This window comes from Netta rufina (genome assembly GCF_964035555.1).
Source record: "Netta rufina genome assembly, chromosome: 1".
NCBI classification, from domain to species: Eukaryota; Metazoa; Chordata; class Aves; order Anseriformes; family Anatidae; genus Netta; species Netta rufina.
In genome coordinates this window covers 122,047,822-122,062,895 of record NC_140123.1, presented here as the reverse complement: position 1 = coordinate 122,062,895, position 15,074 = coordinate 122,047,822, and the positions used below count along the sequence as shown (strand labels likewise).

General features: G+C 48.0%; 1 protein-coding gene across 1 annotated transcript; it reads left to right on the top strand.

The window, feature by feature from the left end:
• The first annotated feature begins 33 nt into the window (after positions 1 to 33).
• Positions 34 to 14,999, top strand: LOC311212106 (uncharacterized protein). The gene is made up of 20 exons (XM_084291236.1): positions 34 to 202; positions 296 to 352; positions 1,767 to 1,804; positions 3,072 to 3,212; positions 4,098 to 4,160; positions 5,308 to 5,428; positions 5,867 to 5,959; positions 6,806 to 6,966; positions 7,575 to 7,660; positions 7,865 to 7,948; positions 8,605 to 8,667; positions 8,809 to 8,886; positions 8,978 to 9,066; positions 9,763 to 9,799; positions 10,623 to 10,771; positions 11,232 to 11,294; positions 11,603 to 11,678; positions 12,270 to 12,354; positions 12,524 to 12,611; positions 13,117 to 14,999. Exons 1-20 carry the CDS (start codon positions 50 to 52, stop codon positions 13,225 to 13,227), a joined length of 1,836 nt encoding a protein of 611 aa, XP_084147362.1. The 5' UTR covers positions 34 to 49; the 3' UTR covers positions 13,228 to 14,999.
• Positions 15,000 to 15,074: the final 75 nt, after the last annotated feature.

The window sequence follows — 15,074 nt, the reverse complement described above, 5'->3', positions numbered from 1 at the left end:
CACCGCCCCACGGCTTCAGCAAGGAGCCGGCTGCCGGGGAAGGGCAGCGATGGCGCTGCTACCACTGATCTTGGTTCCCCTCACGGTGCTGCCCGCTGTCCTGTATCTATGCTGCGGGAGGCGGCACACGGGCAGCGCCGCCGCCGTGCTGCAGCGCCGGGAGCCGGGGCGGCCGGCAGCCCGCAGCCCTCCGCGGGACACCGTGAGCTGAGGGGGTGTGGGGAGAGCCGGGGCTGGGCGGGTGAGCGGTGGGGGAAGCGGGTCCCGGAGCTGATTTCTCGCCTCCTCTCTGCAGTGGGCTCCCCGGCTGTGCGGCTTCTGGCTGCGCCTCTTCAGCCATGCGGTCAACACGGTGAGTCGGGGCGCGGGCACGGCCGCCGGGGCACAAAATGTCCGCCGCCGCCCGGCTGGGGTAGCGGGGCTGTGACAGCACGGGGAGGGCTGGGTGTAAGGATAGAAACACGTTTTGTAAGGGATTCCTTACGGGGACGCTTATCTCTGCGTGTTTTGGGGTGCCTCGTGGCCCCTAGGTGTGGTGGGGTGCTGTGTGCGCGGAGCTGCTCTCTGAAGAGAAATTCTTTTTCTCTGAAGAGAAATATCTCCTTCCTCCTGCAGTGACCGGTGGCGTTGTCCTCTCTGGGACGGCCGGGTTTGGCTGTCCCTGATGCTCCTCAGCTTTTAATTTCGTGACGGTGTTGGGGTTACAGGCAGAAGTCCTGTGTCTGTAGCGTGACTTGTCCCAGAGCGTGGCAGCAGGTTGGGCCTGGACTGAACGCTAGCAGCAGGCTGTGCCCTCATTGCTGAGAATACAGCGGGCTTATCTCATGGGCAATTTGTTCCAGGATATGGTAACCAGAATATCTTCCGATCTTTTGCTTTGTGGCCGCATCTGCTGTGTGACCCTGGGCTGGTTTCCTTTCCTGACATACACCCCTTGGAGGGGGGAGAAACATACGTTCCCCACCTCCTCATACAGGTGCTTACTGTTGCGGATTACAGCAGATGTAGGTTTAGGAGCGATGCCTTTCCAAAAAGAGGCTGTAATTTCTACACAATTTGTGAAGCAATATGTCACTTCGTGGATGTAGGAATGTGTACCTTGCTTCAGACTTGCACTGAGTACCGGAGCCACACTCCTTTCGAGTGTTTTGGAAGTCCATTCTTCAGCTATTAAGGCACGCTAGAACAAGGCTGATAACCCTGGGGCTGCTGGCATGGCTATATTGGGAAGTGAGGTATTCAGAGAGTGTTTCCAGCTGCCTGCTACCATGGAGCCTCTACATTTCTCATGCTTTTCCAGTTTGTTTACTGCAGGAGCTGACCAAGTGTCTTCCACAGGGCAGCTGAGTACATACGGTGACAGGAAAGGTGCTGACAAGGGGAATAAATGAAATAATAATAAGCTTCTGCCCCATCCAACATTTGTATGCCCAGAGCATGAAGAAATTAACTGTTGAGAGCTATATAGGTGCCTTTTAACAGTGCTGCAGCCTGCAGGTGCAGGCTTTCTGGGGCTGAGTTGGGGAAGGACAAATCCATGTCCCTGCAGAGATGCAGGAGAGCCAGGAGAATACAGTCCTTACAATCCTGTAAGTGTCAGAGGAGGATAGAAAGCATTTCGGACCGAGCTTATGGCCTGAAATACAAGTGCATGCTCTAGGGTGTTCTGCAGCAATTGTGAGCATATTCAGCGTTCATTGTCTTGTGGGGAGGATGCTCAGGTCAAAGCTGTGGCCAACCAGTGTTTCTGCTTACGTTTCTTCTAGGCTTTTGGACAGTTCTTGTTACTGCCGTTATTAGTAAGGTAAGTGGGGAGTTTTATTTCCTACTGTGCTTCTTTGTTTCTTTTTTTTTTTTTTTTTTCAAAGGCGCTTGCATTGCATACATATTACAGGTTACCTGAGATTACCTTTTCAAAGAGAGAAGCAGCATAATTTGAGTGAAGAATGAGTAAGATTGTTTCACAGATCTGGTTTGCTAGATTTTTATTATTTTTTTAACTACTCTGATTTGAGTGACCCTCTACATGAAGAAATTATCCCCTTTTCACACTCAGGCAGGTGCACAGGAACTGAATTCACCAGATTGTCTCTTTGCTTTTCTAAGCTCTTGCTAAAGAGCAGTCTGTCTTTCAAAGCTTGTGGTTTCGCAAATCTGTAGTGTGTACCAGCAGCAGTGGGAAAATAATAGTAGTGAGAAAATGAAGTCGAACATGAAGTTCAGAGTTTTTAATATGTTCTTTTTAAAGACATTCATTGTTCCTGAGTAACCTTTTATTCTTTCCTCTCACGTATGTTTTTATTTAGAAACTGTGCTTGCAAGTGTACTTTGCACTACAAGCCAGTACTCAGGAATCTCACGCCCTCCCTTGGCTTACATATATAATTTGCTAGGTCATCTGTGCAGATCCCAGGGCTTTGAGAAATGTGTTGAATGCACTTGGTACTCCCTGAATTTTTACTTTGGGTATGAGCCTTTTAAGTAAAGCAAACCCAGACAAGTGTCACTGCTGTTATGCAGTAGATCATTCCTTGGTATCTGTGACATGGTCTGGGTTTCTATGCTTCACTCATGTGTACTCCAAGCCCTGAACTCATGCAGATTCAACCCCTGTCACATTTGGTTACAAACAAGCTATGTTGAGGCAGGTCACGGAAAAGTCTGCAGAAGTGCTGGTTTTAACAGGGTAGTGCTTGAATGTATGATGCAGACTACCTTCTTTTCTTTCTTTTTCTTTCCGTTTATGTCTTTTTTTGTCTGTGGGTGATGTATCTAATTAGAGCAAATGGGAAAACTTTCACTGTTTCTTTCCCAGCTTGGGTTTATGGAGGCTGGCTGGCCTTACGTCAAGAGGTAGGAGGCTCTATTAAGCAAGCAGAATAGATTGGGAGCTGTCTTCAGCAAGGGTTTAGAAAGGTGTGAAAGATTATCTTCTAACTGTTGCAACTCCCTGCTGTGGGAGCAGACTGCTACAACAAAATGTTCTTGGGTAAAGTTCACTTTGAACAGTCTGGAGAAATTAGTCATGGTGGAGCTTGCAAACTCTAGCAGCAGCTCTCTCTCTCTTTCAGGATGCACAACTTGTCTCTAATGCGTTCTCTTGACATTTGTGAAGATCCCACGTTTATCCCGGAGGTTGCTGCGGAGGTTACAGAAGACAAATCTGAGGCTAAGAGCACTTTGGATATTGTGAAACAGCTGATAGACGCAAGGTGAGTACGTGATGTTTAAGAGTGGAGTGGAAGAACACACGTGTTGTCATAATATTAGTCAGAAAGTGTCAGTAATCTGGATTAAAAATTCTTTCCATGTCACGGTACTTTACAAAACAAATAGCGCTGCCAGCCACCTCTTCGTTTGTAACTTACAAATCACCAGTAGTTGCATGCAATGTGAAGCTTCTGCTAGCTTCAGGAAGCCTGCTTGGCTCTGCTTGCACTATGAGAGTGGATATATTTAGTGGTTGGCCAGTCAATGCATGCATCCCTTAAGTGAATTTGCAGGTGTGCTGTTTCTTGCCTGCAAGGAATCTCAAACAGAAAACAGCAGTTGCTGGGAGGAGAAAAGAAACACAGGGTACAAAGCAAACAACCCACAAGAAATTACTCTTTGCTACTTAGGGAAAGCCTGTTTAGCTTCTTCGCTGTGGCCTGTGCTTGATTAAATCTCACCAGATTAGGGATGAAATGTTACTGAGGCTCACGTGTCACACTGAGGTCTGATGCTGAGATGGGGGCAGCTGGACTGCTATGAATGCTCTCCCCATCTGGTTTTGTTCTTAGCTGTGGGCCTGTCTAGGAGTTACTGAAGATGTCTACGAGCTGTGCTTCACCAGCATCTCAGAGTAGATTCTCTGGATATATTTGAGCTTTTAGTAACACTGAGCTTGCTTCCCGCTTGAGTTCTTAAGCTAGAGCACAGAAAAATGCTCAGTTCCAAGGAGTCTGACAGTGCGAGCTAAAATCCTTAGAAAACCAGTCCCAATGATGACCTGGAAGCTGGCAATTCCCAACTTGTGCTGGATTCTGCAGGTGTAAACAGAGGTGGCTCTGATAGTTCACAGTTGCTTTTTCAATCCTTTTTTTTTTTTTTTGCAGGCCCGATTCTGCCAGCAGCGGGTTCAGCTTCAAAGGGATCAAAGACTACCTGGACTGCTACCGGTAGGTGAAGGAACAACTGTCTCGCTTGTTCCTCTGCCGTGGGCTGCTGCTGCACCACAAGCTCACAGCCATCTCCCTGTTAAAATTGTCCTTAAGGTACTGCTGTTTGGCATCATCCTTTCCAGTCCTTTCCCTCTAATAGAATAACAAAGGAAAGCCAACTGGGAGAGCTGGCACAGCTCTTACAAGCGCTGCAAGGATATTTAAGTACTGTTTGTCTTGGCTTATCGCTGGTCTCCTCTGGGAGAGATTTCTCCATACCTTGTTTGCCTAAACAAGTGAGTGAGACGGTGAGGAAGGTTTGTATGGATGATGCAAGCTGCACATACTGTGGGTATCTGAAGAACCCCTTGACTCCCCAGCTGCTTGTGTTCCTGTGAGCAGTTTGGCTGCGTTCTCCCAGTCCTTGTGTCCAGCTCGGGAGCAGCTGGAAGCCCATCCTTGACTCTGAGGTTCTGTGAGCTTGTTGGCTGCTCAGTACCTCCTGGTTGCCTTTGGGACGTGCGCCAGATCTGAAGTGCTCAGATAAATCCTGCTGCGCTCCTGGCACGTGTTCCTCAGGGGCCAGCCCTGCCAGTCGGCTGTGGCCTTGGAGCAAAGGGCTGACGCTGCAGCCTGGTGTTACAGCTGAATCCTGACTGGGAGGCTTCAGTGCCAGCCAGAGACGGATCTGTTCATGGGGTAACATTAACAGAGAGGCCTTCCCTCCCTCCTGGCAAAGGTGGGTTATGACAGTGCTGCTCTGAGACCCTTCTCTGTTAAGGGAAGCCTGTATAAGATTGGCTGTCCCCTTGTTTAAGCTCATGGTACAGGCAGTTTCATAACCTTGGGCTTTGAAGAGCTTGAAGGCTCTCTGTAAAGTCCTTCCCTGCTTATCTTGTGTTTCAAGAACATCCGAGCAAGTCTCCCAGCTCCTGCCCCTACTCTGAGGGTGGGAGGGGTGTTGTGGAGGAAGCTCTCCTCTGAGGGAAGGGTGTCTCCTCTCGTGATGGTGTCAACTGTGTAGAAATCATCACCGCACGCAGATTCTTATCTAGTTGCTGGTTAAGGCTGGGACAGGTGCTGCCTTGCTGCCTGACAGACAAACCCTGCGCGTGGGTGTGGTGTGGGGGGCCTGGTAACGAAGATCCCAACTTCTGTCCTGTAGGAGCGGGAAGCTGACGCCGTCTCAGGTGGCAAAGAACATCATTGCCACGCTGGAGGACTGCGACAAATCCACGCCCCCACTCAGAGCGATAGTGCAATGGGACCGGGAACAGATAATGCTGGTAACGTCCTCCTCGGGTAGCAAAGGGGCCTCTGCCACCCCAAGAGTGGTAGCACCCATTAGAAAGGACAGAGGCTCTTCTGATATGTTGCACAGAAAAAAAAAAAAAATCTTTTTTTGCTTCTTTCTTGTGTTGGGGACTAAAAAAAAGTTTGCTTCCCTTCCTGCAAAGCGAGTTAGCATTAAGGCAATCTGTTTGCTACTGGGCTCCTATTTTTAAACCAGGATTTGTGTGCTTCTGCGGCCTTGTCGCTTCCAAGCAGTAAATGCTTCCCCCATCTGCATGCCATGGAAGAAAAAAGAAACCTTTATCATTTGGCTTGCGAGCAGCCTGACAAAGCCATTTGTGGTATCTGTTCTGATATGGGTAATGACTTTCAGTTCAACTCTCTCTGCCTACTGATCTAACATACAACTTTTTTTTTTCCCCGCTGTGCAGATGGCTGAGGCCTCCACTGCTCGTTACAGGAATAAATGCACCCTGTCTCACCTAGACGGCATCCCAGTGTGCCTGAAAGAAGAGTTCAAAGTGGTGAGTTTCCTTGTCTAGCTGTCAGGTCATGCAGCGAGTGGTCAACCTGGACAGCTTGCTGCAAGAAGGTTTTAAGGCCAACTCCTCAGCATAAGCCCGTGAATGCTTTTGTAATAAGGGTCAGTATATGGGTTTGTAATGAGTAGGATTAACGAGTTTTGCCATTCGATGACAGATCTCAGGCATGACAGATGTTTTCCATATCGTGGACTGATCTCTTCAATCCACAGGGAGCAGAGGGTGGGGGTGGGAAACAGTCCCTCTGCTGACAAGATGAGAATGTTCAAAAACACCTGTAGCAGTGGGCGTAACTGGCCGGATTTCTCAGTCACTCCCTCTGCTCCGCTGGCAAAGCATCCCTCTCTCCTTACCTTCAAGGACACGTTTGTATCAGAAATATGAAAGTTACTCTGAAAGTCCTCACCCACAGCAGGGTTGTGCTTGCAGCTTAGCAGCAGTTACTACTAAATAACTCCTGGAGATGCTGTCAAGCTGTCCTGGACTCAGCACATAAGTGTTGAAGAGTACTTAGCACACCCTGAAAATGAATTCATCTGGTCTTTTGGCATCCATGTAATGTCGGTTCCTTGCTTCAAAGCACTGCAGGATTGAAACGCTGCAGCTCCTTCCATAGAATGTGAGAGGAAGCCAATATTGAAGGGTTAAGAGTCCCTTGCAACAGGAACCAACACAGGAAAAGATGAAGATTGAGACTTCCTAGCTCTAACTTACTTCAGTGATGTCTGAGATCTGTTGTGGGGGTGAAGTGTGCACGTGAAGCATGCACGCATGCCTGCCTGCCATACCGAGGTTTTAGGATGAATAATAAGGTGTCTTCTTGCTAAGGTACCTTACCATCACCGAGTGGGAACAGTGTATCTCGGGACTGAGCCTGAAACAGAAGATGCTACTGTGGCCAAGAAGCTGCGAGAGGCTGGAGCTATCATTATTGGAGTTTCAAACATGCATGAACTAGGGACTGGAACGACTGGATGCAACCCTAATAGGTAAAATTCCCTTCCTTCTCTCTCTCCCTCTCTTCTCAGACCTAACAGTCTGTCCAGAACTGCCAGGGAAGGGTACAAAAACAGGGCAGACATGTAAGAATAAAACTGACTGAAACACCCCGTGCAGGAAGAACCCTGGGGGTATGAAAACAAAGTAGATGTTTTCATCTACCTGTAGAAAGGTAAGAGGAAACCAAAGGTAAGAGAGGATTCAAGTCACGTCTGCTGAGTAAAGAGTTGTCTTTCCAAAGCCTTGTGTGCATGGAGGTGTAAATGTTTACAGGATGAGCAGCAGACAAAAGCAGTGACATAAAACAAGTAACCAGCAACCTAATGAGCAGTCACAAAAATGGCTAATGGCCAAGAACAATGAGAAAAGGTACAATCAGCTCAGGAGAACATAGCATTTTTATTTCCTAGCTAAAACAAGCCCACTGTCACTTACTTCTGCGAATTTTCCAGCTATAGCAAGCGTAGCACTATCTGAGATGGACTGGTGTCTCTTTAGTAAGAAATCTGAATCCCTGCACTGTTTCTAGATCTCTTCCCGCCCTGTAACACACTTAATCCTTCCTAGGAGAAGATTCAATACTATTTGTCTACCTCAGGTACCACAAGATCCCCAGGAATCCCTACAAGCCCAACCACTTCACAGGTGGGAGCTCCAGTGGGTCAGCAGCAGCTGTAGCAGCAGGTAGGTGGCCCTAACTTGAGCTTGGGGGTGGTGGGAGGCAAGTCCTGAGCCTCAAGCCTTCAGATTTCACGAAGGGTTTAGAGGCTGGAGGGAATTTGTGGCTGAACAGAGAGCTCTCTGTGCTGCCTTGGCTACAGCTGCTGGTAGAATGGACGGGGCAGCACAACGTGTCTCTGATCGCGGCCCCATGTGTGTATTTTGTAGGTCTCTGCCCCGTGGGCATTGGCACAGATGGAGGCGGCTCTGTGAGGATTCCTGCTTCGTTCTGTGGCGTGGTGGGGCTGAAAGGTAGTGCCCTTTAATCTGTGGGTGCAAGTCTTTACTGCATCAGGTAGGATGCCACAAACAAGTCGGGCACAATCCATCAATTCCTGCCTTATAAAACCCAACTGGAGAAGCTCTGGACTGTAACACCTTGAGAGTCACGCAGGCTGGAGTGGCAGAGTGGAAATGTTCTCAGTACTGACCATTGAAGAGATGTTCAGGAAAAAAATAGCTTCTGTGTGTGACTCAAATGCTAGACAAAACTCGTGTGCTGCTTCTCTTCCTACCCACTTATCCCTCTTCTGCCTCCCTCCTCTGCTGGGAGGTGCTCGTGGCGTAGCTGGGTATCTGTAGTGAGCTAGAGAAAGCAGCTTCACCCAAGATGGATTCCCGTTACCTTGATTATATGGAGGGGTTGACGCTGCTCTGATTTGTATCTGGTAAGTTAGACCCGGTAATGGGCTTGCGTCAAACCAGCACGTAGCCATTCTCTTGGTAACCTTGCTCCTGAAGAAAAAGGTATTGAAAGATTGGTGACTAGGCTGTGAAATCGCTGGCAGAAAAGCGTCTGGCAGGGGCGTGCTGCTGACTGTCTCGGTGGGGTGGGGCAGAGCTCTCAGATTCAGATATTCCCAGTGATTGCTCGTGTCTAACTACCTGCCCTTTTCTTTTCTCTCCAGGTACGTTTGGGCGGATCAGCTGTCACGGCAGCTACCCACTCTCCTACTCCACAGTCAGTGCAGGTAAGAGGACTCGTGCCCCCCTCCAGGGACCTCGCTGTGTGGTGTTGTCGCTGGGGAGGCAGTCTGGACCTACGTAGGACCTCGGGAGGAGGGTCCTATTTACTCCCTGTCACGTTTTCTTAACCGATATCTCTTTTAAAGGCCCCATCTGTACCTCAGTGGCAGATGCAGCCATTGTTTACAGTATCCTTGCTGAACCAGATCCACTCTATCCGTACGGTAGGTGAGCGCTCTCCTCCCTGAACCCAGGTGCTCTGCCTTCCTGCAGGCATCCTAGCTAAAAGGAGGAACTCTCGCTTGCTCCCTGCAGGACTAAAGCAACCCAAAGCAACCCTGTCAGATATGTGTGCTCCCGACCTGAAAGGCTTAAAACTGGGAGTGGACTGGACGTTTTTTAAGGTGCCTGTTCTGTCTCTTTCTTCCTGATGCTTTGCAAAATGGAATTTGGAAGGAATTCAGTGCGTTCAATGTTCTCTTACCTTTTCTCACATGAACTTCTTGTATTTAGCTCCGTAGTTCGAGGGGAATATGGTTTAGGTAAAAGCACCCACTGTGATAACTTTTTCCTAAGGCAGCCTTTTGAGTAAAAGTCTGTTGGAGGTACAAGGAAAGGTAAAGACTGTACAGTTCATGGCCGCCATATACTTCCTCCTGCTGCTGTTTCTATTGAAAGGGATGCTTCTGAATTGTTTCCAAAAGGCAATTGGTTTAAAAACAAACAGGGAAAATCAGCATATCCATTTGGTGACAGTGGTGTAGCCGTTGAGTAGTGTTTTGTCATCCCAATGTAGAAACTGGGCTTGCAAGCTAATACCGCTTGGCAATTGTAATGCAGCTTCATAAATATGCCCAAGATTTCTTCCCTAGAGGAAAACAAGGATGGCTTTGCCCCAATGTTGAGGAGAAACATCATCATCTTTAGAAAAGGAGACCTTTCCTTTTCCTTAGGGCACGCCTTGCAAGCTGTCCTCTTGGAGCAGGTAGCCAAAGGTGGTTGTGGAAAGCTCCACGAGGACCAAAGTCCCATGAGGGTGCTCACCAAGGAGAGGAGGGAGGTGACTAAAGTCTGCTCAGTTCTTTCCTCTTGTTCTCTAGGCATGTGATGCAGAAGTCCTGACCATCTGTGAGAAAGGTAAAGAGCAAAAATCTCTTAATCTGCATGAAGTTGTGTGTTCCCTCTGTGTGAGGCATTAAAGAGATCTGTCCTGAAGTCCTTGAAGGCAGATGTTTGAAGAGGTCTGGCTGTACAGACAGTGGTAGCTTTGTATTGGGGAAGCCCCCCTGACTGCTGAGGGTTAAAAAGCTCAACAGTTGTAGGCTTGTCAGGTTACAATGGAAGAATGCAGTTCAGTGTGCTAAGCCTCTGTCTGTGTATAAAAGCAGATCCTGTGCTCAGTAATAGTTACTCTGCAAGCTTTCGTGGTAAAAGACTTAAGGGAGGGACTTGTTTCACAAAGTTATATTCAGTGAGAAAGACAGGGCTGGGATTTTATGATGTATCCAGTCCTCTGAAATCAGCCAAATGGTGCCTTCAGCGTGGCTTTGTTAGATTGCATACTGAGGAAAACTGAACTGGGTGATGTGGGGGGAACAGATGACAATGTCCGTCATAACAGCAAGCCTCCTGTGCAGTGGGGCTGAGATAGGTCACAGAAGTGTTATCAGTCCCTCTTTACTGTCTGGGTTAATTGCGGGCTAAAGGGAGGAGAGGAACTTGCCAAAAATGTAGTTGGTAAGTTAGGAACTGATCTACAAACCCCTACCTCTGCCCTGTTGGAGCGCTGAGATGTGATTAGGGCTAAGACTTACCTGGCACAGCAATCTGCATGCAGCATGAGGCACTGAAGATATTTGCCTTGTAATAGCCAGTAGGGTCTCTGACTTCTCAAGGAGATTCTCGTTCCTTCTGTGAAGTCTAACGAATGTTGTTTGTGCTTCACCTGTTCTGTGCTCAGCTGTGGAGTACCTGAAGAGTTTGGGAGCCAGCGTGGTGGAAGTGTCTCTTCCAGAGATGGAGGAAGTGAAAATAGCGCATGTGATCTGCATTCTGAGTGAGATGAGGGACATGCTGCAGCCTGACTTCAACAAACATTTCCAGGAAATGGTACGTAGCAGCAGCTTGGATCAATGGCAGGAGTTACCATGGCTGATGCAGAACAAGGGTCTCATGGCAGCGAGAAACTTGGGGCTCTCCTGCTTTTTCTACAACAATCCACCTGTGAGATGACTGCTGATACAGGAGAGTAGACCTGGAAGAAAACTCCTGGGTATCACACTCAGTTTCTTGCTGTTGTTGATTAAACACATCTGAGGCCCCTCAAACTGTTATGGCCATGGTAAAACTCTTCCTGTCAACATGGAAGACTATTAAAGCACACAGACATCTGAACTGCAGTTCCTAGGAAGACACTTAAGCTTGACAGCAGACTGACTAAGGTGGGAAAGGTGGGGAGAAAAGAGGAAGTCTGGAAGATTCTGTCTTTCTTCATACTTGCCTAAGGCAAGAAGATGTGATTAGCAATCCTGTTGCAAGGAGAGCCAGTGACTGATGTTTTCTCTTTCAGAACTTGGAGACGCGGGCTACCCTAGCCTTGGCTTCCCAGTTTACAGCTCTGGATTACATTACGGTGAGGAACAAACTGGTGCAGGCATGAAGGGGAGGCATCTAGTGAAATTGCAAAGGTGGGGTAGGTAGTTCTCTTAGCCTCCCCATACAAGTGGAAAGATACCAGCCAGCTGTACTGCTCTGCGGGGAAAACATGCAAAATAGTGGGGCACCTGGACTGGCATGCTGCAGGTTGATTCCAAAATGCGGGAAGGATGTTCTCTTTCGCAAAGCCATGGGCTCTGGTGGGCAGAGGCAGTGCAGTCATCACCGAACTTTGGCCTCGTGAACCAAGAGGGCCTGGTCAGACAGTGGTCTCTCTGCTTGCAGGCAAACCGACAGAGAACTCGCAGCATGAGGTTTTTGCGAGAGATCTTCACCACCGTGAACTGCATCCTTACACCAGGTATTGACAGCCTTGGCCAAAGAGCTGCTCCCTGCCCGTTGTGGTGCGTTTTGAGAACAGCCACTCCGTTAACTCTTCCTCCCCAGTTCTAAGAGCGTGATTTTTGTGCAGAGACTTGACTCTGCCTCAGGCCTCCAGAAGAACGTGGGGCCTGGTTGGAATGACTGCTGTGCGTCTCTGTTCTTGCTGCCTGTATCCGAGGCAGTCAGAAAACTCCCTTTTGGTAGTTGAAACATGAGGTGCAGAACCAGCAGGGTTGCAAAGGAGGGACTAGACATCATACTTGTGTATGGAGAACTAGAAAACTGACAGCTCAGTTCATAAATCCCAACAACTTCATTGTGTTTTGGGGGAGGGAGTTTGCATTACTAATCTAGATCAAACATGGCATTAAGGAACTGAGCTGCTCCTTGGAGATTGCCCACAGCCTGACTTTTCCTTTGCTCTTTGAGCACTGGAACAGCTTGCCTAGAAAGGCTGTGGAATCTCCACCCTCCGATGTGATCCTGGGCAGCTTGCTCTAGCTGAGCTGGAGTCGGACAAGATGCCCTCCAGAGATCCAACCTCAACCATTCTGTGATTCCTCCACAGCTGTTGCTTCCACTGCCCCGAGAATCCACGAATCTGACCTCCTGACTGGCAGCAACGACACTTCATTCATAGTTCAGTCCATGAGGTAAGAAGAGTTGCTGTTTGCACTGTGAAAATGGAGACTTGTGAACAGATGGGCACTGGGTGCACTAATTCTCAGAGGTCAGGACGGATCAATTCTCTCTGCTCCCACCGCAAAGGGCAACTTTACTGCTGCCCCAAGGCAGGAATGTTAATGACAGCTTTTCTCCCAGGTTCATGCAGCTTGCTAACTTGACTGGGATTCCAGGCCTCGTGGTCCCCGTTGGTTATTCTACTGTTGGGCTTCCTATCAGCCTCCAGGTAAGCATTGGCTCTTTGTGAATGCTGGGTCACAAAATCCCCAGGTGGCTCTGCCCTGAGCCACTACAACCAGGTTCATCCTGTTCCACACAGCACAATTGAGGAGTTGCCAGGTACTAGGGAGGAATTTTTAACTTCTGTAACTCACTTCTGAATGCCAGATGGACTCTTCAGGGTTGCGGACAAAGATTTATCTTTTTCCCTGTCCACTTGCATCTGTACCCATTATTTATCGTTTCTTTCCTCTCTTTCCCTTTCAGTTCTGTAGTTTAAGTCCTTTCTTGCTCTTCTTTTAAAACGGGTCCCGTGTAAAAGAAAGTTCTTTACATCTTAATTAAGTCATTGAGCTGCCTTTTTCCCAAATGCAGTGATGCCATATTTGCTGGGGTAAAAGTGAGAAACATCCTTTTGGGGCTGTTGGGAAATAATTTTTAGCCGTTTTCCTGGTCTTTCAATCACTGTGTGTGACGATGCTGCTCTTCTTTCTGTCTCTCTCATCTTCCAGGTCATGGGAAAATGGTGGGATGAAGCTGTTCTTCTGAGGATTGGCCTGAAGCTAGAGCAATTTCGTAACCAGACCAAGAAACCATCCATTTATTATGACATCCTCGCATGATGGAGTGACCGAGATGGGGAATAAGTCTTTACCCCCCCAGCCCCTTCCCACCCCTGTAGTTTTGACCTGGCCAAGTACTACGTGGACTTGTTTTCAGTGCTCATCTGAATGAGGTTTAGTGGCAGGCTCAGCTGAGGAATGGGGAGAAGCACTGACTGGAGCAGGCGCTGATGCTGAGTAGACATCAGTTCTGCTCCCTGTTCAGCACTGGATTGCCCAGTTCATACTGGGGAGACAAACTGTGCTCGCTAGTTCCTCACTGTGTTTTTGCCAACGGGGGAAGTTACAAATATCTTCTGCAACTTCTTTCCATGTCAGGGTCCTACGTAAAGATGGAAGACAGCTACGGCACTGTGAGTGAGCAGGTGATAGTGCTGTGTGGGGAAAGCCACAACCTCTAGGCCTCACAGAACGCCTCCTGCTCCAGGATATAACAAAAGCACTGTTTTAAGAAGGAGAGGCAGCTTCCCTTAAGAGCTAAGCTCCTTTGGAATGAGGAAGATATTAATGCAGCTGCAGTTAGGAAGAGTGGGGTAAGCCCCTTACTTAAGCTAGCCCCTTAGAGCAGAAAAGAAGGCACTGTGAACCTTTAAGGTCAGCCTGTTCTGCAGAGCTCACTGCAATCCCACCTACCTTCAACCCTTAAGTGCAAGGGGAGGAAAAAGCAGAGCATGGAAACTCATTATCTCTGCCCTGAAGCCCTGGTTCAGGATTCTGGCATCCTGTTGCACCGCTGACAAACGTGTCTGTTCCCCAAGCTACGACTTGGAGAGCCTTTTCTCTCCCGCTGGTTACTTAAGTGTAAGCCTACTGCCATTCAGGTGTCCCACTGGAAAAAGCAACCCAGGAATACTGTGAAACAGCTGAGAGAGGTGCTGAGAGGGTGAAATGTAAGTGGCACTAAGAGCAGAAGTGCTACTGAGCTATGGTGAGAGTAGCTCACTATTCAGTACTCAGGGCACAGGAAAGGTGTTGCACAAAGCCACATGCAGCACAGAGCCTGCTCTAGGTAAGAAGCCAACTCATCCCAAGCTGTACTTCCAGAAATAAGATAGAAAAAAGATGAGATTGCATGACATCACAGCAGGAAAAGCTGGAGAAGGCTCTGCTTATTCAAGAGTTGTCCCAAAAGCCACAGTAGTTTCACTGACAGGCCCAAGTACCCGTGTCCTGCTTGCACCACCATGGCCACATCAAAGAGAAGACCTATAAGTAACTAAAGCTAAACATTTAGGTTAGTTTTGGAATACCTCCAGGTTAATACTCCGAGGCATCTCCTGTTGTCAACCTCATTGACTATCAGAGAAGAAAAACACCTTTGCTTGTGATCAGGTTCTGGGAGTTCTTACAGACAGGAACAGAAAAGCAGTAGATTCTTAGCTTGGAAGGAAAGAAGGAACCAGAAAGTAGTTGCAGTTTCTCCCAACCTCATTACAGTTGTTTTTTTTAGTTAATATACATATCCACTCTTTAAACAGAGCTAGCACTTTACTAATGGCTAAAGGGTCCAGTCAGATAACACCTGAGTGGAGGAATGTTGCATAACCTTAAATACTTGAGTCAAAGCAGCAAGATCAGCTGTTAGCAGCGTCCACAGTTAAATTAATGACATGGTTGATAATTTTATCTTCAAGTCCTTTGTGATATTACCACAACTGTTATTAGAGCCTACTGTAGTTCAACTTTATGAAGAACGGTGTTTAAAAGAAAAATATTTCCTCTACTATTAATAACTTATTAAATGCTCTAAAAACCTGAGAGTGAAACACTGCTGCAATGCATCGTGTGGCAATAGGGGACTTGGTAAGTGTCTGACAAGAAGAAATTTCTTCCAGGAACACTGAAGG

Coding starts and splice junctions, on each gene's coding strand:
- LOC311212106 (XM_084291236.1), top strand. CDS start 50: ATGGCGCTGCTACCACTGATCTTGGTTCCCCTCACGGTGCTGCCCGCT. Junction 7,949..8,604: donor TGGCGTGGTGGGGCTGAAAG/GTAGTGCCCTTT, acceptor TTTTCTCTCCAG/GTACGTTTGGGCGGATCAGC. Junction 8,668..8,808: donor CTACTCCACAGTCAGTGCAG/GTAAGAGGACTC, acceptor TCTCTTTTAAAG/GCCCCATCTGTACCTCAGTG.